Consider the following 24,631-nt stretch of genomic DNA (forward strand, 5'->3'; position numbering starts at 1 on the left):
AGTGGCTTTTCCAAAGAAATGTATGTGGCAAAAAACGGTACAGTTTTGTCCTTGTGACAATCTTTCTAAACAAAGTACCAGCCACTTTGTTTTATTTTGTTGGCTTTATTCTGTTCCTAGAAAAGCTTTTATATTGCCAATTCTGCGTAATCGACATACTATTTTTTATAAGGAAGCCCTGATTAGTATGCAAAGACTTTCATCTATACAAATGTCATTCAGTTGTAAGTTTTATTAAATCGGCCATTGTTATTAGGAACCGAAATGAATTGGTCGAAGTACCTATCTATTAACATAATTCATCATCATTTTGACTATTTATGATTTTATTTTGTTGTTGGGATATTAATGTACGCAAATTATTATATCCTATATATGGGTTGCTGGACATTTTGATGAAGGGAACGTACATAGTCTTGTAATTTTTGTAGATTTTAGATGTTTGCATTTTGGTTTTAATTTATATGGATTGTATTTTAAATATTTATATTTATATGTGCTTTTATGGCATAACGCCGAATAAAGATCCTTTGACTGACTGATATCATTAAACAGATTTTACAGTGTGTTCATTGTGTCCTATGGTAAGCAGCAGAGCCTACAAAGTCCCACCTTAAATGCTCAGTTTAAATATGCTAGCTTCGCATGTTGATTGGTTTAGTTTACAAATGTTTAACTTTATCTGTCAACTGTGGTTGATCCGTGCCTAACAAATTATTTACTTGAACTATAATGGAAGTGTTGGTATTTAATTCCTTCTCTCGCACCTTAGAGCTCCCTCAAGATTTATCAAGACATCCAAGAGGAATACATTCGTATAAAAGAAGAATTTGAACAATCTGATTTTGGGTATGTGTCCTGTTTAGGAATCTTTTTGTTACATTAATCATTCTCCTGTTTTCTAACTGAACTGATGGAAGGTGTTGTCACTTAGTTCCAGGTTGCAAAATTGCTTCTTCAAAAGCAAAAAAAGAAAAAAGTGGTTCATTTTTGTTGTTTTGCTGCTAAGATTAATGTGTGCATTATCTGACTGTCACTTCCTGAGCGGCTTTGACGTCACCCTCCCCCTTCATTTTTCTTCTACAAGTTTTGTTACCAATTTTGTGACAGGGCATTCCATGTCAAGGTAATCTACCTGAAGAGTATTGTGTGTTGGGACCATGAACTTCAAGTCCACTTGGATCTTAGACCTGGGCCAGTTCTAGATGGTTCGATGGCATCTGTCGCTGTAGATACACATGGTATGCATGAGCTCGCCATCTGGTGTTGGGTCGGAGTGTTACAAGTTGTTTTTCTTCGAAGAAGTGTTTTCGAGTCACGGGACCGAGTGACTCCACCTTCTGTGCTCATTGCGCATGGGCGTCGACTCCATCTTCGATTGTTTTCTTTCCGCCATCGGGTTCGGACGTGTTCATGTCGCTCCGAGTTTCGGAACGGAAAGATAGCTGAAGACGGAAGATTTTCGACGGTATCGTTGCGATCCGGTTAGAGATAGACACATACGACGACGCGTTGAACATCGAAGCGCTTCGGTGCCCTTCGGGGTAGATTTCGGCACCCCGTCGGGGCCTAGTCGGCCCGACCGCGTGGAGGACAACGCCGATGGATCGGACCCCGTTTCGATTCTGCCCCGAATGCCACAACAAATATCCTTATACGGACCTGCACTCGGTCTGTAATCTGTGCCTGTCACCCGAGCACAGTGAAGAATCCTGCGAGGCCTGTCGGGCGTTCCGGTCCCGAAAAACTCTGCGCGACCGTCGAGCGAGAAGACTGCAGATGGCGTCCACGCCGAAAGAGCGTCGACAGTTCGAGACAGAAGAAGAACAGGAGGAATCCTTTTCCATCCAGGATTCAGACTCCGACGAGCTACACTCTACAAGAACTGTGAGTAAGACGTCGAGATCAAACCTTAAAAAAGGAAAGAAGGCCCAGGGGACGCCACTGCCAACCGGCCATGGCTCCACCCAAATTCTCGGTGACCAACAATCGGCACCGAAAAAGGCCCATTCAGTGTCGAGATCGTCCGACTTCGGTCGAGACACCGGCACGCAGCCTCCTCGGGACCGAGAGAGTGCTAAACAGAAGCATCGACACCGAGAGTTCGGTGTCGACACCGATCGACGCCGAGACAGTGGCGCCGAAGACCATAGAGGCCAAGAATTTTCGGCACAGAAAAAGAGGAAGGTTACCTCGGAGCCGAAAAAACAATCGACAGGGCTTTCGGAGCCGAAAAAAGCGACATCAGACCCTGTTTCTGGCTCCTATACCGAAGAGCATTCTATGTCTTCTCAACTGAAGAAACATAGATTTGAACAAGAACTGCAATCCACTGACGTGGATCACACGCAAAAGCGTATCTTTATTCAGCAGGGGACTGGGAAGATCAGTACCCTTCCACCTGTCAAACGAAAGAGAACGCTTCAGTTTACTCCTCAGCAAGACACAACACAAAAGGTAACACCTCCTCCCTCGCCTCCACCTGTAACTCCGGCTTCGCCAACTTACACCCCGTCACATTCGCCAGCTCACACCGCCATGAGCCACGACGACCAAGATCAGGATGCGTGGGACTTGTACGACGCACCAGTGTCTGATAACAGCCCAGACACATACCCAACTAGGCCATCACCACCGGAAGACAGCACAGCCTACTCACAAGTGGTGGCTAGAGCAGCTCTATTCCATAATGTGGAACTACACTCGGAACAAGTAGAGGATGATTTTTTATTTAACACCCTCTCCTCAACCCACAGCTCCTACCAAAGCCTGCCGATGCTCCCAGGCATGCTACGCCATGCAAAAGACATTTTCAAGGAGCCAGTTAAAAGTAGGGCAGTGACGCCTAGGGTGGACAAAAAGTATAAGGCGCCTCCTACGGACCCTGTCTTCATCACCTCTCAGCTGCCACCAGACTCTGTGGTGGTAGGGGCTGCCAGAAAACGGGCAAACTCACACACTTCTGGGGATGCACCTCCCCCAGATAAAGAAAGTAGGAAGTTCGATGCAGCCGGGAAGAGGGTTGCTGTCCAAGCAGCAAACCAGTGGCGCATCGCAAATTCACAAGCGCTGCTAGCGCGATACGACAGAGCCCACTGGGATGAGATGCAGCATCTCATTGAACATCTCCCAAAAGATCTGCAAAAAAGAGCAAAACAGGTTGTTGAGGAGGGTCAAAACATTTCCAACAATCAAATACGCTCCTCCATGGATGCAGCAGACACGGCCGCAAGAACCATTAATACGTCGGTTACCATCCGTAGGCACGCATGGCTCAGAACGTCTGGATTCAAGCCAGAAATTCAGCAGGCAGTGCTTAACATGCCAGTAAACGAGAAACTTCTGTTCGGTCCGGAGGTCGACACAGCTATAGAAAAGCTCAAAAAGGACACTGACACTGCCAAGGCCATGGGCGCACTCTACTCCCCGCAGAGCAGAGGATCTTATAACACCTTCCGCAAAACACCTTTTAGAGGAGGGTTTCGGGGTCAGGCCACACAAGCTAGCACCTCACAGTCCGCACCGCCCACCTACCAGGGACAGTACAGGGGAGGTTTTCGGGGCCAGTATAGAGGGGGGCAATTTCCTAGGAATAGAGGAAGATTTCAAAGCCCCAAAAACACTACCAACAAGCAGTGACTCACACGTCACTCACCCCTCCCACACAACACCAGTGGGGGGGAGGATACATCAATATTACGAAGCATGGGACAAAATAACTACAGATACATGGGTCCTAGCAATTATCCAACATGGTTATTGCATAGAATTCATGCAATTCCCTCCAGACATACCACCAAAATCACAAAATTTATCAAAATACCATTCACAACTTCTAGAGATAGAAGTTCAAGCACTACTGCAAAAAAATGCAATAGAATTAGTACCAAGCACACAAATAAACACAGGAGTTTATTCACTGTACTTCTTGATACCAAAAAAGGACGAAACACTGAGACCAATTCTAGACCTCAGGGTAGTAAACACATTCATCAAATCAGACCACTTTCACATGGTCACACTACAAGAAGTGTTACCATTGCTCAGAAAACACGACTACATGACAACCCTAGACCTCAAGGACGCATATTTCCATATACCAATCCATCAATCACACAGGAAATATCTAAGGTTTGTATTCAAAGGAATACATTACCAATTCAAAGTATTGCCTTTTGGTTTAACAACCGCTCCAAGAGTATTCACAAAGTGCCTAGCAGTAGTCGCTGCACACATCAGAAGGCAGCAAATACATGTGTTCCCGTATCTAGACGACTGGCTAATCAAAACCAGTTCGCTCACACAATGCTCAAACCACACAAATCAAGTCATACAAACCCTCTACAATTTAGGGTTCACCGTCAACTTTGCAAAATCAAACATTCTGCCAAGCAAAGTACAGCAATATCTAGGAGCCATAATAGACACAACAAAAGGAGTAGCAACGCCAACTCCACAAAGGATCCACAATTTCAACAGGGTCATTCAACACATGTCTCCAAACCAAACAATACAAGCAAGAACAATACTACAGCTCCTAGGCATGATGTCCTCATGCATAGCCATTGTCCCAAACGCAAGACTGCACATGAGGCCCTTACAACAGTGCCTAGCCTCACAGTGGTCTCAAGCACAGGGTCACCTTCTAGATCTGGTGTTGCTAGACCGCCAAACTTACCTATCGCTTCTATGGTGGAACAGTATAAATTTAAACATAGGGCGGCCTTTCCAAGACCCAGTGCCACAGTACGTAATAACAACAGATGCTTCCATGACAGGGTGGGGAGCACATCTCAATCAACACAACATAAGAGGACAATGGAACATACATCAAACAAAACTGCATATAAATCATCTAGAATTATTAGCAGTTTTTCAAGCACTAAAAGCTTTCCAACCAATCATAACCCACAAATACATCCTTGTCAAAACAGACAACATGACAACGATGTATTATCTAAACAAACAAGGAGGAACACATTCAACGCAGTTAAGCTTGTTAGCTCAAAAAATATGGAAGTGGGCTATCCACCATCAAATTGGTCTAATAGCACAGTTTATTCCGGGGATCCAGAATCAGCTGGCAGACAATCTCTCTCGAGATCACCAGCAAGTTCACGAATGGGAAATCCACCCACAAATTCTGAACACCTACTTCACACTCTGGGGAACACCACAAATAGACTTATTTGCAACAAAAGAGAACGCAAAATGCCAAAACTTCGCGTCCAGATACCCACACAAGCAATCCCAAGGCAATGCCCTATGGATGAACTGGTCAGGAATATTTGCTTACGCTTTTCCTCCTCTCCCTCTCCTTCCTTACCTAGTAAACAAATTGAGTCAAAACAAACTCAAACTCATTTTAATAGCACCAACGTGGGCAAGACAACCCTGGTACACAACACTGCTAGATCTGTCTGTAGTACCACACATCAAACTGCCCAACAAACCAGATCTGTTAACGCAACACAACCAACAGATCAGACACCCGGACCCAGCATCGCTGAATCTAGCAATCTGGCTCCTGAAATCCTAGAATTCGGACACTTACAACTTAGCCAAGAGTGTATGGAAGTCATAAAGCAGGCCAGAAGGCCATCCACTAGACACTGCTACGCAAGTAAGTGGAAAAGATTTGTTTGGTACTGCCATCATAATCAGATACAACCACTAGAGGCAACTCCAAAACATATAGTAAATTACTTGCTCCATTTACAAAAAGCAAAGCTAGCCTTCTCTTCTATTAAAATACACCTTGCAGCAATATCTGCATACCTGCAAACTACATATTCGACTTCCTTGTATAGGATACCAGTTATCAAAGCATTCATAGAAGGGCTTAAAAGAATTATACCACCAAGAACACCACCTGTTCCTTCATGGAACCTAAACGTGGTTCTAACAAGACTCATGGGCCCACCCTTCGAACCCATGCACTCTTGCGGAATACAATTCCTCACCTGGAAAGTTGCCTTTCTCATCGCCATTACATCTCTAAGAAGAGTAAGTGAAATTCAAGCGTTCACAACACAAGAGCCTTTTATACAAATACATAAAAATAAGGTCGTCCTACGACCTAATCCAAAATTTTTACCAAAAGTTATTTCTCCATTCCATCTAAATCAAACGGTAGAATTACCAGTATTCTTCCCACAGCCAGATTCTGTGGCTGAAAGAGCACTACATACATTAGATGTCAAAAGAGCATTAATGTACTACATTGACAGAACGAAGAACATCAGAAAAACTAAACAGCTATTTATTGCATTCCAAAAACCTCATGCAGGTAACCCAATATCAAAACAAGGTATAGCCAGATGGATAGTTAAATGCATCCAAATCTGCTACCTTAAAGCAAAAAGACAACTGCCCATTACTCCCAGGGCACATTCAACAAGGAAAAAAGGTGCTTCAATGGCCTTTTTAGGAAACATCCCAATACAAGAAATATGTAAGGCAGCCACTTGGTCTACGCCTCACACATTCACCAAACACTACTGTATAGATGTGCTATCCGCACAACAAGCTACAGTAGGTCAAGCTGTATTAAGAACTCTATTTCAGACAACTTCTACTCCTACAGGCTAAACCACCGCTTATGGGGAACTAACTGCTTACTAGTCTATGCATACCATGTGTATCTACAGCGACAGATGCCATCGAACTGAAAATGTCACTTACCCAGTGTACATCTGTTCGTGGCATCAGTCGCTGAGATTCACATGGACCCACCCACCTCCCCGGAAGCCTGTAGCAGTTCAGAAGTTACCTTCAATTTTGTACATTTGTATATATATTACTTAATCCTTTAATAGGTACATACTTACATTTTTCATTGCGCGGGCACTATTACTATAGTACAACTCCTACCTCACCCTCTGCGGGGAAAACAATCGAAGATGGAGTCGACGCCCATGCGCAATGAGCACAGAAGGTGGAGTCACTCGGTCCCGTGACTCGAAAACACTTCTTCGAAGAAAAACAACTTGTAACACTCCGACCCAACACCAGATGGCGAGCTCATGCATACCATGTGAATCTCAGCGACTGATGCCACGAACAGATGTACACTGGGTAAGTGACATTTTCATTACCACCCAGGTTCACTGACATGTATTTCCCACCCATTGATAATTTGACCTTCTCCTAAGAAAGCAAACGTTTATGCACCTTATGGAAGAGTTTTAATGATTTGCAGTATGTAGCCTGTGATGAAAGCACTGGTTTTGAGGATGACCTAATCAGTGTATATGTAATTTCAGTTTGTCTACACATGTTAGAATTCAAGTTCCAGTAAACCTTTTGTTCAATGAAGTATCAGACTGCTGCCAAGCCTAAGTGAAACCAGTCACCTACAGGTAGTCTTAGTGAAGCATCAGCTTACTTGAATGACAAAAAAGTTGCAAGAGCTATCAGCTGAAAAGCATGTTACAGACAAGGAGTAGGTGAGTTACAGAAAGAATTGCAAGATCCGTTAGGACAAGCAAGTTCGTCAACATGGGACCTTTATTAGTAGTCATGAGTATTGAATAGCTTTGCTCATGTGCAAAATACTCTAGTTTTTTTAATGGAGGGGTTGTGTATCTATGATGCAGAGATTGTGCTGACATACATTTGTACTAGTGGGAGCTAGTGACAACATCTTTTATACAAAGCAGATCAGGTTGTTGACGTCAAATTGACAAGGTTTGCCTGAAGCTGGATTTTAACAATGATCCTTTCAGTGTACCAGCAGTATTATTGTTCTGTCATGTTTTGCATTGTCAGTTACTTTATTTCTTATTTTTTTCAGCACCTCTGTTCATAATTGTTGAGCAGTGGATTCTGCCCTTTTTGTAATTTAATGACAAAATTACAAAATTGGCTCTTTTTTTTTTTAACCTTTTTGCTCAAGAAATGTGAGGAGTCAAAGCAACATATAAGATGGCAGTGGAACTGATGTGCCCATTTTGATAAACAAAAATAATGTTAACTTATATCCACAAGGGATAGCGTAAAACAAGTTAAGAGGAGCTCATTTTATTTTGTTCTGAATTTCCAGTTAAATCATTGACTTTAAGAAGTGGTCACAGTGCATCTGTGTACCCCAGTTGATGAGGTAAAAAAAGCTTTCAGTCTGCAGTAGTGTTAAGGGCTTGCCTTGACAGCACGTGCACTGTGTATTTGAGATCTTTTGTTTTGAGTCAGTCAGGCTAGAGTTCAGCCATTGTCACTCCTGAGCTTTACTTAAACCACACCCTCTTTGTTGCTTGCCCTGTTTCCATGATGCCTCTCTTCCCACTTTGATTAGATCTATTTGTTTCTTTGGGGTCATCAAGGTATCTTTAATGGAAATGGCCTTTGATGTATCATGGCTTTTTGGTGACAATACTGACTGCTTTGAGGTGTATCAAGGAGAGCGAAGCCACTGCTAGATCCTATGGTCTTTCTGCTTCCACAAGACAATTCCACCAACAATTTCGCCCTATCCACGTATGTGGTAGATGTTTCCCCATCCATCAGCACTAGATTCCTCCAGGCCAACATAGTTTACAGCACTTTTGTGGGAAAGGCTGTGATCCTCAAAGAAAGCAAGGATAGCAGAGACAGTGTAGCTTAGTTGCCCATCCCTTCAACAGCCACCACTGCAAAGCTTCTTTAGTTTGCCCTTAGTGGCATACAGCCTCTCTGTGGGAGGTAGATTCAGTGTTTCTTCCATGGGTGGTAAGCAATTACGGTGTTTCAGCTTCTGTCTTGGATCTCACTGCGGATGACTTAGAGGCTGCTTGGTCTGTTGCCGCCCTGCATTTACTAATGACACATTCCAGAAAGTGCATGCTGGCTCTGAAGTGGCACCTCATATCCCAGTGGGTCCAACTTCAGGGAAATTTGTTGGATTGTATGCAGACTTCAGAGGAGACTGCAAAAACCTGCAATGGTGGCAACTGACTGGAATTGGGTCATTGGCAGACCCCCTCCCTGCTCAGCCCCACCCATAGCTGACGGTAGGTGCGGATGCATCAATGCTAGTTTGGAAATGCTGTCTCAGAGGTTCACGCACACAAATTGTGATTTAAAAAAAAAAAAAAAAAAAAAGTGAAAAAAATATTGTCAAAAGATTGTTTACTATGATATTGTGTGCCAATACCTAAATTGTAAAGGACAAACATATTGTGGAAGTAAATGTCTTCCAAACACAGGGTGGAAAAAGTGTTTATTTTAAATACATATTTATGTTATATAGTAATATTTAGGTGATCAATTCTAAATGTAAATATATATATACAATAGAAAGTAAAATAAATAGTAACTAATTATTTTATATTATATAGACGTGTGTGTGTATATATATATATATATATATATATATATATATATCTATATATACATATATACACACGTACAATTTAACAAAAGAAAAAAAACACGTACAATTTTAGATTTTTTTCTTCAAATTAACTTTAAAAAAAAATGAAAACTATTAAACAAATGTGCAACCAACAAAATTTTTAATCCATTGTAGTTACATAAACATATAAAAATCGTATTTACAATTTTAAATGAAATCTACAAAAAAAACATTAACTACACTTGTATATACATATTTAATATTTAAAACAAAAACAATATAGTTAAAATCAGAGAAACTTTAAAAAGAAAAAGGAAATTATAAACACTTATTTTGCAAAATGTAATTAGCCGGTGTATTATTTTGTAATTATTAAATACCTCCCAAACATAATGTTAAGATGTCAAGAATAATAATAGCAATTATATTAAGAATAATAGCAATAATGATTACAATAATACAAATCGAGTTTTACCAACAGTAGGGAACGTGTTGGACTTCGGAAAAGTCAAAATTAATATTTCCACTCCAGTCAAAGCAAGAGCAGGGAGAGTGTTGGTTTTAAAGGGATTACATTTGCTATTCTCACTCTAGTCAAAGCAATAGTTGGATAAGTGTTGGTACTTCAGAAGGGCTAAGTTTACTTTTCAAGCTCCAGTCTAAGCAACAGTAATGAAAGAGTTGTATTTCAGAGGGATTATATACAAGAATACAATTTTTAAGCATTTTTTATAAAAAATATTCAGTACGTAATAAAAATAATTAAATGTTATGTTTGACGGCATGTGTGGCTGTAGATACACATACTTTGCATACCCCTTCCATCTAGTGTTGGGTCCGGAATGATAAAGTTGTTTTTCTTCGAAGGAGTGTTCTGAGTCACAGGATAGAGTGACTCCTCTTGGTGATAGTGCGCCTGGGCATCGACTCCTTTGTTTCATCTCTGCGATCGGATTCGGACCTGTGTCTTTTTGCTCCATGTTTCGACTCTCTTCGGTTCAAAATCTTTCCTCTGTTTTACCCTCTTTTAAAGGTATTGTTTTTGCCTCTCTCCCAATCAAGAGGCCACCTGTTTGATGCCTGCAAATCATTCTGATCAAAGAAGACACTTCAAACCGAAGGGCATGTCGATTGGAAATGGCACACAAGACTCAGAATGACACCCTGGGCATTTTTGGGGAGGAACACTCACAGGAGGAACACTCACAGGAGGAAAACTCACAGGAGGAACCTGCGCAGGAAGAGGAGGCCCTTTCCATTCAGGACTCCTCTGACGTCTGGTTGGATATTGAGAGACACAAAATCACTTCGCTTTGGACACACCTCCACCAAAGAAGAGGAAAACCAAGGACAAGGCCACCAGCCCACATGGTAGTCCTTCACCGCCTTTTCCTCGACCTCTCTCCCCTCTGCCTCCCTCCCTCCTCATTTTCCTGCTTCACATACACAGGGAGATTATACTTCTCGGGGATCCCCTTTATATCTTGGGGAAGACTTGGGTGGGCCTCAACATCATCCAAACTCCTGGGGCACTTATGATCATGACCACATCCCTTCTAATGACCCAAACCTCTACCCTGCATGGCCTTCACCAGAGACACTACTTCCTACCAGCAAGTAGTGACAAGGGCAGCTGCATTCCATAACGTAGAATTACACAAGGACCCTATAGAGTACTGTAAGGAAATGCCTCCTTGGCATGGTTACCCCCTGACTTTTTGCCTTTGCTGATGCTATGTTTTGAATTGAAAGTGTGCTGCGGCCTGCTAACCAGGCCCCAGCACCAGTGTTCTTTCCCTAACCTGTACTTTTGTTTTCACAGTTGGCACACCCTGGCATCCAGGTAAGTCCCTTGTAACTGGTACCCCTGGTACCAAGGGCCCTGATGCCAGGGAAGGTCTCTAAGGGCTGCAGCATATCTAGTGCCACCCTGGGGACCCCTCACTCAGCACAGACACACTGCTTGCCAGCTTGTGTGCGCTGGTGAGGACAAAACGAGTAAGTCGACATTGCACTCCCCTCAGGGTGCCATGCCAACCTCACACTGCCTATGTAGTATAGATAAGTCACCCCTCTAGCAGGCCTTACAGCCCTAAGGCAGGGTGCACTATACCATAGGTGAGGGCACCAGTGCATGAGCACTGTGCCCCTACAGTGTCTAAGCAAAACATTAGACATTGTAAGTGCAGGGTAGCCATAAGAGTATATGGTCTGGGAGTCTGTCAAACACGAACTCCACAGCACCATAATGGCTACACTGAAATCTGGGAAGTTTGGTATCAAACTTCTCAGCACAATAAATGCACACTGATGCCAGTGTACATTTTATTGTAAAATACACCCCATAGGGCACCTTAGAGGTGCCCCCTGAAACCTTAACCAACTACCCGTGTAGGCTGACTGGTTTTAGCAGCCTGCCACACTCGAGACATGTTGCTGGCCACATGGGGAGAGTGCCTTTGTCACTCTGTGGCTAGTAACAAAGCCTGCACTGGGTGGAGATGCTATCACCTCCCCCAGGCAGGAGCTGTAACACCTGGCGGTGAGCCTCAAAGGCTCACCCCCTTTGTTACAGCACCACAGGGCACTCCAGCTAGTGGAGTTGCCCGCCCCCTCCGGCCACGGGCCCACTTTTGGCGGCAATGCCGGAGGAAATAATGAGAATAACAAGGAGGAGTCACTGGCCAGTCAGGACAGCCCCTAAGGTGTCCTGAGCTGAGGTGACTCTAACTTTTAGAAATCCTCCATCTTGCAGATGGAGGATTCCCCCAATAGGGATAGGAATGTGACCCCCTCCCCTTGGGAGGAGGCACAAAGAGGGTGTACCCACCCTCAGGGCTAGTAGCCATTGGCTACTAACCCCCCAGACCTAAACACGCCCTTAAATTTAGTATTTAAGGGCTCCCCTGAACCTAGGAACTCTGATTCCTGCAACCTAAGAAGAAGAGGACCGCTGAGCTGAAAAACCCTGCAGAGAAGACGGAGACACCAACTGCCTTGGCCCCAGCTCTACCGGCCTGTCTCCCCCCTTCGGAAGAAAACTGCTCCAGCGACGCTTTCCCCAGGACCAGCGACCTCTGAATCCTCAGAGGACTGCCCTGCTCTAAAAGGATCAAGAAAATCCTGAGAACAGCGGCCCGTTCACCCAAGACTGAAACTTTGTTTCCAAAGGAGCAACTTAAAGACAACAGCGTTTCCCGCCAGAAGCGTGAGACTTGCGACCCCGACTCGACTGGTGGAGAAACAACACTTCAGGGAGGACCCCCCGGCGACTCCGAGACTGTGAGTAACCAAAGTTGTGCCCCCTGGGCCCCCACAGCGACGCCTGCAGAGGGAATCCCGAGGCTCCCCCTGACCGCGACTGCCTGACTCAGATCCCGACGCCTGGAAAAGACCCTGCACCCGCAGCCCCCAGGACCTGAAGGATTGGAACTCCAGTGCAGGAGTGACCCCCAGGTGGCCCTCTCCCTTGCCCAGGTGGTGGCTACCCCGAGGAGCCCCCCCCTTGCCTGCCTGCATCGCTGAAGAGACCCCTTGGTCTCCCATTGATTCCAATTGAAAACCCGACGTGTGTTTGCACACTGCACCCGCCCGCCCCCGTGCTGCCAAGGGTGTACTTTCTGTGCTAACTTGTGTCCCCCCCGGTGCCCTACAAATCCCCCCTGGTCTGCCCTCCGAAGACGCGGGTACTTACCTGCTGGCAGACTGGAACCAGGGCACCCCCTTCTCCAGTGAATCCTATGCGTTTTGGGCACCACTTTGAACTCTGCACCTGACCGGCCCTGAGCTGCTGGTGTGGTAACTTTGGGGTTGCTCTGAACCCCCAACGGTGGGCTACCTTGGACCCAAACTTGAACCCCGTAGGTGGTTTACTTACCTGCAAGAACTAACAATTACTTACCTCCACTAGGAACTGTGAAAATTGCACTGTCTAGTTTTAAAATAGCTATATGTGTTTTATTTGAAAAGTATATATGCTATTGTGATTATTCAAAGTTCCTAAAGTACTTACCTGCAATACCTTTCATGCAAAGTATTAGATGTAGAATTCAAACCTGTGGTTCTTAAAATAAACTAAGAAAATATATTTTTCTATACAAAAACCTATTGGCCTGGAATTGTCTCTGAGTGTGTGTTCCTCATTTATTGCCTGTGTGTATGTACAACAAATGCTTAACACTACTCCTTTGATAAGCCTACTGCTCGACCACACTACCACAAAATAGAGCATTAGTATTATCTCTTTTTGCCACTATCTTACCTCTAAGGGGAACCCTTGGACTCTGTGCATACTATTCCTTACTTTGAAATAGTGCATACAGAGCCAACTTCCTACAAGTACCACTTACCTCTGCACACAGGGATATTCATTTCCTCCTAATGCTCCCTGGCATGCTTCGTCACACTGGCAAAATGTTTAAGGAACCTGTCCCCTCTAGGTTTATCACACCCTAGAGTAGACAAACAACACAAACCTGCTCCCTCTGACCCAATGTATTATAGATCTAAAGTCCCTTCTGACTCATTTGTTGCAACCACAGCGTGGAAACGTGTTGACAATCATTGTGAACACATTTCTACCTGACCAGATCTGCAAGTTAATGACCCACCCTTTCACTATATTCATATCTCTCCCTCCTCCAAAGCATATATTTCTCTGCCTCAGTCCTGCAGGAGATATCTGTTATTGCCGCTCTTGCCAATACTACTCTCACCAGGGCCTCCCAGACCACCTCTTCCACAGTACTCCTACGCCGGCCGGCACTTTCAATTTAAAGTGGTACCTTTCGGACTCAAATCCGCTCCCCGGATTTTCACAAAATGCTTAGCCCCTGTTGCAGCATATTTGAGGCGTTTCAAACACCAGATATTCCCATAGCTGGACGACTGGTTACTGAAGGCTCCAGACATCTACTCTCTACGTCACTCTCTTAAGACCACGTTACGCCTATTCCATCAACTAGGTCTCACTCTCAACCTAGACAAGTCCCATCTTCAGCCTACCAGAAGAATAGTTTTCCTGGGAGCTATACTGGACACGGCTCAAGTAAAGGCATTCCAGCGGAGGAACAACTCCTCAAACTTGTTACTCTAGCAGATACAATTCGGAAAATAAAGTTTATTTCAGTTAGAAAGTTCAAATCGTTACTGGGAATGATGTCCTCCTGTATCAGTCTAGTTCCCCACTGTCTCCTTCGGATGCTCCCTCTTCACGAAGAGTTCGACAAAGTGGAAACAGACACAAGGTTCCTTCAGGCACATCATACAGATAACAGCAAGGATCGTCGAGGGGTGGTCAACACCGACAAACATCTCCAAGGGTTTAAGATTTTTAGCTCAGGTCCCTCTGTTTACAATAACAACGGATGTTTCGATGGAGGGATGGGGTGCATGCCTTCAAGATCTTCAAGTGAGTGGCATGTCCCCCCCCCCCCTATGCTATTCTTCACATCAACCTCCTCGAGCTCAGAGCTGTGTACCTGGCATTTCAGGCTTTTCTGCCAAGAATCCGAGGCCCATCGGTGCTTGTACGAACGGACAATACAACCACCATGCACTACATCAACAAACAAGGAGGAACTGGTTACTGTTTGCTAGTCTTAATCAAGCATGTGAATCTATGAAAGTTCCAATACTGGAGTAAGAAATAAGTTACTTACCTGCAAATGTAGTTCTCCAATATTGGAAGCTTTCATAGATTCACATGTGACCCACCCGCCTCCCCTGGGGAGCTCACCTTCTCTATTTTCTCATTGTTCTTCATTTTACAGCACTTATGCTCGGAAAATCTGAGGGAAGGCAGCTCCTTACAGGAGGTTCGAAGGGCTGAGACAATCTGATTAGTTCAAATTTGAGTTTGGGTCTGTTTTACAAAACAACTATGATAGGTTATTCTATTGAGGCCTAGACCCCATGTATTGTATATGTACATTTTCAGGCCTAGATTGTATATTCCACTGGGGAATCCCATCTCGACGATGGGAAAGTATTCAAGCATGTGAATGTATGAAAGCATCCAATAATGGAGAACTACGGTTACAGGTAAGTAACTTATTTCTTATTGTCAACTAAAAATCTCATGGCACACACCTGCTTTTCTGTACACTCCACTTTTATCTTTCATCCGTGGAGCAAAAAACTGTCCAAGTGTGGATTTAGTGCCCATGTGCATTGAGTCACACAACATTCTGTGGCTCAGATGTCTTCGAAGAAAAACTTGTAATGGCCAAGCCCTACATTAAATGGCAGGAGTATGGAGAGCATGTGATTCTACAAGTCAAGGAACAATTAGCTTCTGCTTCCTGATTAGAGCCAAGTTTTGAAATAATACCTTTAATGTACCTGAATAATATGTTTAAAATTAGAAATCGCCTGGTAGAATTTATATTTGATGGATGTTTACTTTTTAGGAAGAAGAAATTGGAAGCCAGAGTGAAGAAACTGGAAGGTATGTAGTAAATCTTTATAGAAATGTTGTTACAACACCTTTTACCTTAAGCAGAATTGGTCCACAATTCAAAGAACTAAAATGTTTGTTTACAATTTTTTTTTTAGGTCTTTAGTGTGTAGAGGTTCCTTAGCGTGGCCTCTTCTGTAGGTACTCATGCTTTCTGAATTATTGCACCGTTTTAAAGTGGGAAGGGTGTGGTTTAATCAGTGCACACTTCCCAAAACCTTGTTAATCTATAATGGTCACAAAGAATTAAAAGCCATTTTTCATTTCAGCACCTTTTCTCAGCCCCCTCAGGGAATACCTTGTTGATCTATTATTTTGTCCTATACTATAGTTTTAAGATGATCTTTTATGTGGGCTTTCCACACTTACTTTTTTATTTCATGTGTCCTTTCTCTCATCCTTGTGTGTTGCTTCTTCTTCAGGTCCCAGCCCCTGAACCTTTCACGTTGCTACCCCTTCCCCAGCCTGTATTTTATATCCTCCATACCTGCCTGGCTAAGGGATGTTTTGTAATGTTGTCAGTCTGTGGCATGTGGGTTATGTTTTTATATACAGGGAGTGCAGAATTATTAGGCAAATGAGTATTTTGACCACATCATCCTCTTTATGCATGTTGTCTTACTCCAAGCTGTATAGGCTCGAAAGCCTACTACCAATTAAGCATATTAGGTGATGTGCATCTCTGTAATGAGAAGGGGTGTGGTCTAATTACATCAACACCCTATATCAGGTGTGCATAATTATTAGGCAACTTCCTTTCCTTTGGCAAAATGGGTCAAAAGAAGGACTTGACAGGCTCAGAAAAGTCAAAAATAGTGAGATATCTTGCAGAGGGATGCAGCACTCTTAAAATTGCAAAGCTTCTGAAGCGTGATCATCGAACAATCAAGCGTTTCATTCAAAATAGTCAACAGGGTCGCAAGAAGCGTGTGGAAAAACCAAGGCGCAAAATAACTGCCCATGAACTGAGAAAAGTCAAGCGTGCAGCTGCCACGATGCCACTTGCCACCAGTTTGGCCATATTTCAGAGCTGCAACATCACTGGAGTGCCCAAAAGCACAAGGTGTGCAATACTCAGAGACATGGCCAAGGTAAGAAAGGCTGAAAGACGACCACCACTGAACAAGACACACAAGCTGAAACGTCAAGACTGGGCCAAGAAATATCTCAAGACTGATTTTTCTAAGGTTTTATGGACTGATGAAATGAGAGTGAGTCTTGATGGGCCAGATGGATGGGCCCGTGGCTGGATTGGTAAAGGGCAGAGAGCTCCAGTCCGACTCAGACGCCAGCAAGGTGGAGGTGGAGTACTGGTTTGGGCTGGTATCATCAAAGATGAGCTTGTGGGGCCTTTTCGGGTTGAGGATGGAGTCAAGCTCAACTCCCAGTCCTACTGCCAGTTCCTGGAAGACACCTTCTTCAAGCAGTGGTACAGGAAGAAGTCTGCATCCTTCAAGAAAAACATGATTTTCATGCAGGACAATGCTCCATCACACGCGTCCAAGTACTCCACAGCGTGGCTGGCAAGAAAGGGTATAAAAGAAGGAAATCTAATGACATGGCCTCCTTGTTCACCTGATCTGAACCCCATTGAGAACCTGTGGTCCATCATCAAATGTGAGATTTACAAGGAGGGAAAACAGTACACCTCTCTGAACAGTGTCTGGGAGGCTGTGGTTGCTGCTGCACGCAATGTTGATGGTGAACAGATCAAAACACTGACAGAATCCATGGATGGCAGGCTTTTGAGTGTCCTTGCAAAGAAAGGTGGCTATATTGGTCACTGATTTGTTTTTGTTTTGTTTTTGAATGTCAGAAATGTATATTTGTGAATGTTGAGATGTTATATTGGTTTCACTGGTAATAATAAATAATTGAAATGGGTATATATTTTGTTTTGTTAAGTTGCCTAATAATTATGCACAGTAATAGTCACCTGCACACACAGATATCCCCCTAACATAGCTAAAACTAAAAACAAACTACAAACTACTTCCAAAAATATTCAGCTTTGATATTAATGAGTTTTTTGGGTTCATTGAGAACATGGTTGTTGTTCAATAATAAAATTAATCCTCAAAAATACTACTTGCCTAATAATTCTGCACTCCCTGTATGTATTTATTCATTTATTTACTGGCAGTGCAAAACAGTATTGGCATGAAAAGCATGTAACAGTTCTTGTGGCCGGCTTAACAGAGCTGCACCGTGGTCACTTTTCAAAATAAGTCTGATTCGGAGTACTTCTGATAGGGCGCAACATTACATTTTGCATTAATCATTTAAAAAAAGAAACAGATATAATCTGAATAGGGTGTAATATTAAACTATGCATATATCACTCTTAAACAAGAATCTGATAATCTGATTGTTTTACATGCAATTTGTTTTCAGATGCTGCAGTAAAACACAATTCTGACATGAAACAATTGAAGGCAGAAAAGAAAACTATTGAGAAAGAATTGAAGAAAACACAGGTTCCTTATTGTTTGTACAAAATGCTCAATTTAACAAATTTTAATGTAAAACTGAATTAAGTTTTTTTTTTTAAAGTCATGACTGTTAGTTTTAAATATGCTAGCTTTGTAATATTTTAGGATTTACGATAAGTTCTTCAGTAATGTGTTATGAACTCTATCACCTCCCTTTTACCATGTTATCCCTTTAAGCAATTTTGTTTGAGAGTTCTGTGATTCAGCAACAACTGTAGGTTTCTAAAACAAAAGTATTTTTACTGTCCCATATAGTAAAACATTTATTAATTTAACAGGAAAAACTTGAAGAACTCCACCAGGAACGAAGGAAAAAAAGTGAGTATATGTTTTTCTTTTTTTCTTTTTTTGTTTGGCCACTAATCACCATAAAAAGTACATAAAGACAAAGGTAGCATTGGTTGCATATATACAAAATCCATACAAGGTGCATAGTACAGAGCAAAATCTACAATACAAAAGGGAGCAGCAGAGTTAATACAAAAACATCAAGGATAACACTGCAGGCTATGTGCTTGTCAACAAATATCTCAAAAAAAGGGTCCGCTATATTCACAAAACAATTTAAGTATACCGCTTGCACCGGCATATTGTTTCACAAATATTGAGAACAAATGTGAACATCATCTTTGTATCATATATAGTTAAAAACAGCAACAATGAAACAAGCCTAAATCTGGACAGCGGTGCACGTTTCCAGGTCCCTCTCACCAGGGTCAAGTATGGTGCCACCCCCAATGTGGTTTGAATAAGGCAGAAATCCCTAACTGATGATGTTGATAGTTCTCTCTCCTCTGTCTGCATCCTTCTAAAGAAGAGAAACCCCTCCCTGATCCTGCCTCTGTCGTTTTTTTACAGATGTCTGAGGGTTTCTCATAAAGGTATGGGCATCCTAGGGCCATTGCGTTCTCCCGGATGTATTTAAGCCAGAGTATCCTATTTCTGTGGTCACATGATAAACAGTCCAAAACAGTTTCTCTATTAAGGGTAGCTTCCTGCTTGTACCATATAGAACACCACAACAACGGGTGCAAGATTTATCTGATCCTCCAGGTACTACAGACCCAGTTCTTGATGAATGACAGGGACTCACCCTATTTTCTTACAGTTGGGCATTAACTTAACATCACATTATCCCTAAACCCCTGCATCATAAGTACGGCAGACATTTCCTCCTGTATACTTCAAGCAGTGGGACAATAGGCTTATTGCCAACTGATGAGGGGGAGAGAAAATTGTGCCAGTCGCATGCAAAAGTGTTTTTTTTTTTTCTCCTGCCATTGATACACGGAGTTCAGGTACAGGCATTATTGTACATTATACCAAGGTATGGGAACTGGTACACTCTCTCAATAACCCTACCTCTGATGCTGATGCAGCAGTTTTTAGCCATTTTTGGTCCACAAACCATAGTAGAGGTTTGTAGGAAGTTGGCTCTGTATGTGCTATTTCAAAGTAAGGAATAGCATGCACAGAGTCCAAGGGTTCCCCTTAGAGGTAAAATAGTGGTAAAAATAGATAATACTAATGCTCTATTTTGTGGTAGTGTGGTCGAGCAGTAGGCTTATCCAAGGAGTAGTGTTAAGCATTTGTTGTACATACACATAGACAATAAATGAGGTACACACACTCAGAGACAAATCCAGCCAATAGGTTTTGTTATAGAAAAATATCTTTTCTTAGTTTATTTTAAGAACCACAGGTTCAAATTCTACATGTAATATCTCATTCGAAAGGTATTGCAGGTAAGTACTTTAGGAACTTTAAATCATAAAAATTGCATGTATACTTTTCAAGTTATTGACAAATAGCTGTTTTAAAAGTGGACACTTAGTGCAATTTTCACAGTTCCTAGGGGAGGTAAGTATTTGTTAGGTTAACCAGGTAAGTAAGACACTTACAGGGTTCAGTTCTTGGTCCAAGGTTGCCCACCGTTGGGGGTTCAGAGCAACCCCAAAGTCACCACACCAGCAGCTCAGGGCCGGTCAGGTGCAGAGTTCAAAGTGGTGCCCAAAATGCATAGGCTTCAATGGAGAAGGGGGTGCCCCGGTTCCAGTCTGCCAGCAGGTAAGTACCCGCGTCTTCGGAGGGCAGACCAGGGGGGTTTTGTAGGGCACCGGGGGGGACACAAGCCCACACAGGAATTTCACCCTCAGCAGCGCGGGGGCGGCCGGGTGCAGTGTAGAAACAAGCGTCGGGTTTGTAGTGTTAGTCTATGGGAGATCTAGGGATCTCTTCAGCGCTGCAGGCAGGCAAGGGGGGGGTTCCTCGGGGAAACCTCCACTTGGGCAAGGGAGAGGGACTCCTGGGGGTCACTTCTCCAGTGAAAGTCCGGTCCTTCAGGTCCTGGGGGCCGCGGGTGCAGGGTCTCTCCCAGGCGTCGGGTTTTGGATTCAAGGAGTCGCGGTCAGGGGAAGCCTCGGGATTCCCTCTGCAGGCGGCGCTGTGGGGGCTCAGGGGGGACAGGTTTTTGTACTCACAGTATCAGAGTAGTCCTGGGGTCCCTCCTGAGGTGTTGGATCTCCACCAGCCGAGTCGGGGTCGCCGGGTGCAGTGTTGCAAGTCTCACGCTTCTTGCGGGGAGCTTGCAGGGTTCTTTCAAGGCTGCTGGAAACAAAGTTGCAGCCTTTCTTGGAGCAGGTCCGCTGTCCTCGGGAGTTTCTTGTCTTTTCGAAGCAGGGGCAGTCCTCAGAGGATGTCGAGGTCGCTGGTCCCTTTGGAAGGCGTCGCTGGAGCAGGATCTTTGGAAGGCAGGAGACAGGCCGGTGAGTTTCTGGAGCCAAGGCAGTTGTCGTCTTCTGGTCTTCCTCTGCAGGGGTTTTCAGCTAGGCAGTCCTTCTTCTTGTAGTTGCAGGAATCTAATTTTCTAGGGTTCAGGGTAGCCCTTAAATACTAAATTTAAGGGCGTGTTTAGGTCTGGGGGGTTAGTAGCCAATGGCTACTAGCCCTGAGGGTGGGTACACCCTCTTTGTGCCTCCTCCCAAGGGGAGGGGGTCACAATCCTAACCCTATTGGGGGAATCCTCCATCTGCAAGATGGAGGATTTCTAAAAGTCAGAGTCACCTCAGCTCAGGACACCTTAGGGGCTGTCCTGACTGGCCAGTGACTCCTCCTTGTTGCTTTCTTTGTTCCCTCCAGCCTTGCCGCCAAAAGTGGGGGCCGTGGCCGGAGGGGGCGGGCAACTCCACTAAGCTGGAGTGCCCTGCTGGGCTGTGACAAAGGGGTGAGCCTTTGAGGCTCACCGCCAGGTGTCACAGCTCCTGCCTGGGGGAGGTGTTAGCATCTCCACCCAGTGCAGGCTTTGTTACTGGCCTCAGAGTGACAAAGGCACTCTCCCCATGGGGCCAGCAACATGTCTCTGGTGTGGCAGGCTGCTGGAACTAGTCAGCCTACACAGACAGTCGGTTAAGTTTCAGGGGGCACCTCTAAGGTGCCCTCTGTGGTGTATTTTACAATAAAATGTACACTGGCATCAGTGTGCATTTATTGTGCTGAGAAGTTTGATACCAAACTTCCCAGTTTTCAGTGTAGCCATTATGGTGCTGTGGAGTTCGTGTTTGACAGACTCCCAGACCATATACTCTTATGGCTACCCTGCACTTACAATGTCTAAGGTTTTGTTTAGACACTGTAGGGGTACCATGCTCATGCACTGGTACCCTCACCTATGGTATAGTGCACCCTTCCTTAGGGCTGTAAGGCCTGCTAGAGGGGTGTCTTACCTATACTGCATAGGCAGTGAGAGGCTGGCATGGCACCCTGAGGGGAGTGCCATGTCGACTTACTCGTTTTGTCCTCACTAGCACACACAAGCTGGCAAGCAGTGTGTCTGTGCTGAGTGAGAGGTCTCCAGGGTGGCATAAGACATGCTGCAGCCCTTAGAGACCTTCCTTGGCATCAGGGCCCTTGGTACTAGAAGTACCAGTTACAAGGGACTTATCTGGATGCCAGGGTCTGCCAATTGTGGATACAAAAGTACAGGTTAGGGAAAGAACACTGGTGCTGGGGCCTGGTTAGCAGGCCTCGGCACACTTTCAATTGTAAACATAGCATCAGCAAAGGCAAAAAGTCAGGGGGCAACCATGCCAAGGAGGCATTTCCTTACAAGGTTTTAGTTAAATTGGTTTCCAGCTCCAAATCCTTCACGAAAGCACAAAGGAAGAGATCAAGATCTTTAAACTGTTAGCTGTCCTGGCTAGCAGCGCAGCAGCAGCATATAAGAGCACAGGGATAAGTTTTTTCCTTACTCTCGGGACATCTGTCCCTAATTTTGTTAGAGCTGCTTCCACACCAATGTAGGAACTGGGTTCTGGTTGCAGTACCCCTAATTTTTTGCCTGGTTTTTGATGCATCTTTGACTGAAGTGCACTGGGTTCCTGCTAACGAGGTCCCCAGTGCTAGTATTCTTTCCCCAAAATAAGACAACTGATTACCTGATTTCCCAAGTGGCCAGGCCCTTTAGCACCTCTAAGTCTGTAGTAAATGGTACCCCTGGTTCCTAGGGCACGGGTATGGAAGGGGAGCCCCTAAGAGCTGCAGCACAACTTGTGCTACTGTACGGGACCCAACTCCAAGCTGCATGGCGAAGTGCTTCCTAAAACTGAAAACACAACATGGCACACAGCCTGTGTGCTGTGTCCCATAACACTGCATCTAATATTTATAAGTCACCCCTACAGCAGACCTTACAGCCTGAAGGAAGGGTGCATTACATTACATGTGTGGACATATTTGCAAGAGCAGGTATGCCACTACTATGTCTTTGTTGATTCTTAAACATAGTAAATGAACAAGGAAGCCATTTTAACTACATGTGCTGGTCACTGGTCAGTACGAGTTCTCCAGCTACATGATGGGTTTACTGAAAATAGGGATGTTCGGGAGCAAACATCTCGTATTGATAAACCCTCACTGATTCCAGTGATGGATTTATTAATACATGAACCCAGAGGCCACTATGGAGGTGCCCCCTGAAAACCTACCAACTGCTGGTGAGCTCCTTGACTAGTTCTAGCCAGTCTGCCACCAACAGACAAAAATATGACCCCCAGGGGTGAGAGCCTTTGCTCTCTAGAGCTCAGAAACGAAGCTTGCTGTGAGAGAGGTGCTTATACACCCCTCCCAAAAGGATGACCTGCAAATCTGCATTTCAAGGCAGGTGCCTTTGGTATGCAGAACTTTCCCATCCTCAGAGGGAGATGCTGGTGTCCCTACATGCCTTAGGATCTCAAGGGTCGAGTCCCCCTGTGAGTTCCCCCGGACCGGCCGCCAAGTCTCTGCTTGCAACCTCATTCTGACATGACCAATCTCCACTGAAGTGAGTAGGACACGAGACGTCGTAAAACACCTCTGCACCCGGATGCCTTAGTGCCTCCTGAAGTGACCTGTTGGTGCTGCTTTGGACCTCGCCCCATACTTACCTTAACTCAGAAGAAAAGTCCTGTAAGTCTTTAAGTGCTCGAGTGCAGTATAGGTTTTTTTACGCTATAGGATAACATTACCACTCCAAGAGTTGCATTGTCAGCTTTTGAAAAATGTAAAATTGTTAACTTTAAAAGTACTCATGCAATTTTGATGAGCTTGGTTTAAAAATGTACATAATAGTATGTGTTATCTTTTAAAAATTGGTGTTGGATTTCTTTGAGTCTCTCTCGCTTACTGTCTTGGGGCCATGCAATACATGCTTAGCACTACCCATTGATATGCCTAACTGCTCGCCATCACTACATCAAAAGAGAGCATTTGGGGTGTCATTTGTGCCTCTAATTCCTCTGGGATTTGCTCACACCCTTTACACAGTGTACCTCTTTTTGGTCCACTTTATAAAGAGCCAGCTTCCTACAACCAAGTGCATGTGCATAAGAGATCCAAGAATGCTAAATAAATGGGGCTCGATTTAAGATTTAGCCCCTGTTCTGTTGTTCCCAGGCCTTTTTTGAAGCCGTATTGAACCTGAGAGAGAGAGAATAATCTTTTCCATGGACCATTGAAGCATCCTGTCTAGAACTACTGTACCAATGATTTTAATGGTCGAATCCAACAACGAGATGGGGCGATAGCATTTTGGGCCCTGCATGATACCCTTTTTAAAAACTGGCACTATATTAGAAGAGTGCCAGGAAGTTATAAGCCCTATGTTGCATGCAGAGTTGATAACATTGGTAAGCAAAGGGGCCCACAGCACTGGCCTAGGCTTATAATGACCATGGGTATTCCATCAGGGCTGGGGTCTTTCTTTGATGGACAATTATTTATTGCTTTGCATCGAAAACCTCCTCGTGGGAGAATTGAATCGTCAAGGGAAGTGTACAGTCGACAGGACCGCTTTCTTGAGTAGTGTTGTTAGTGTGA

The 24,631-nt window shown here is 44.1% G+C and overlaps 1 protein-coding gene across 1 annotated transcript in view; it reads left to right on the forward strand.

Annotated features, from left to right (window-relative positions):
- The window catches only part of ICE1 (interactor of little elongation complex ELL subunit 1), a 372,154-nt gene that overhangs the window by 71,819 nt on the left and 275,704 nt on the right, over positions 1 to 24,631 (forward strand). Inside the window, exons 6-9 of the mRNA XM_069219700.1 lie at positions 773 to 849; positions 15,742 to 15,779; positions 18,183 to 18,265; positions 18,559 to 18,598. Coding sequence (XP_069075801.1) covers positions 773 to 849; positions 15,742 to 15,779; positions 18,183 to 18,265; positions 18,559 to 18,598 — 238 coding nt within the window. The remainder of the gene's footprint in view (positions 1 to 772; positions 850 to 15,741; positions 15,780 to 18,182; positions 18,266 to 18,558; positions 18,599 to 24,631) is intronic.

This window comes from Pleurodeles waltl, chromosome 2_2 (genome assembly GCF_031143425.1).
Source record: "Pleurodeles waltl isolate 20211129_DDA chromosome 2_2, aPleWal1.hap1.20221129, whole genome shotgun sequence".
Lineage (NCBI taxonomy): Eukaryota > Metazoa > Chordata > Amphibia > Caudata > Salamandridae > Pleurodeles > Pleurodeles waltl.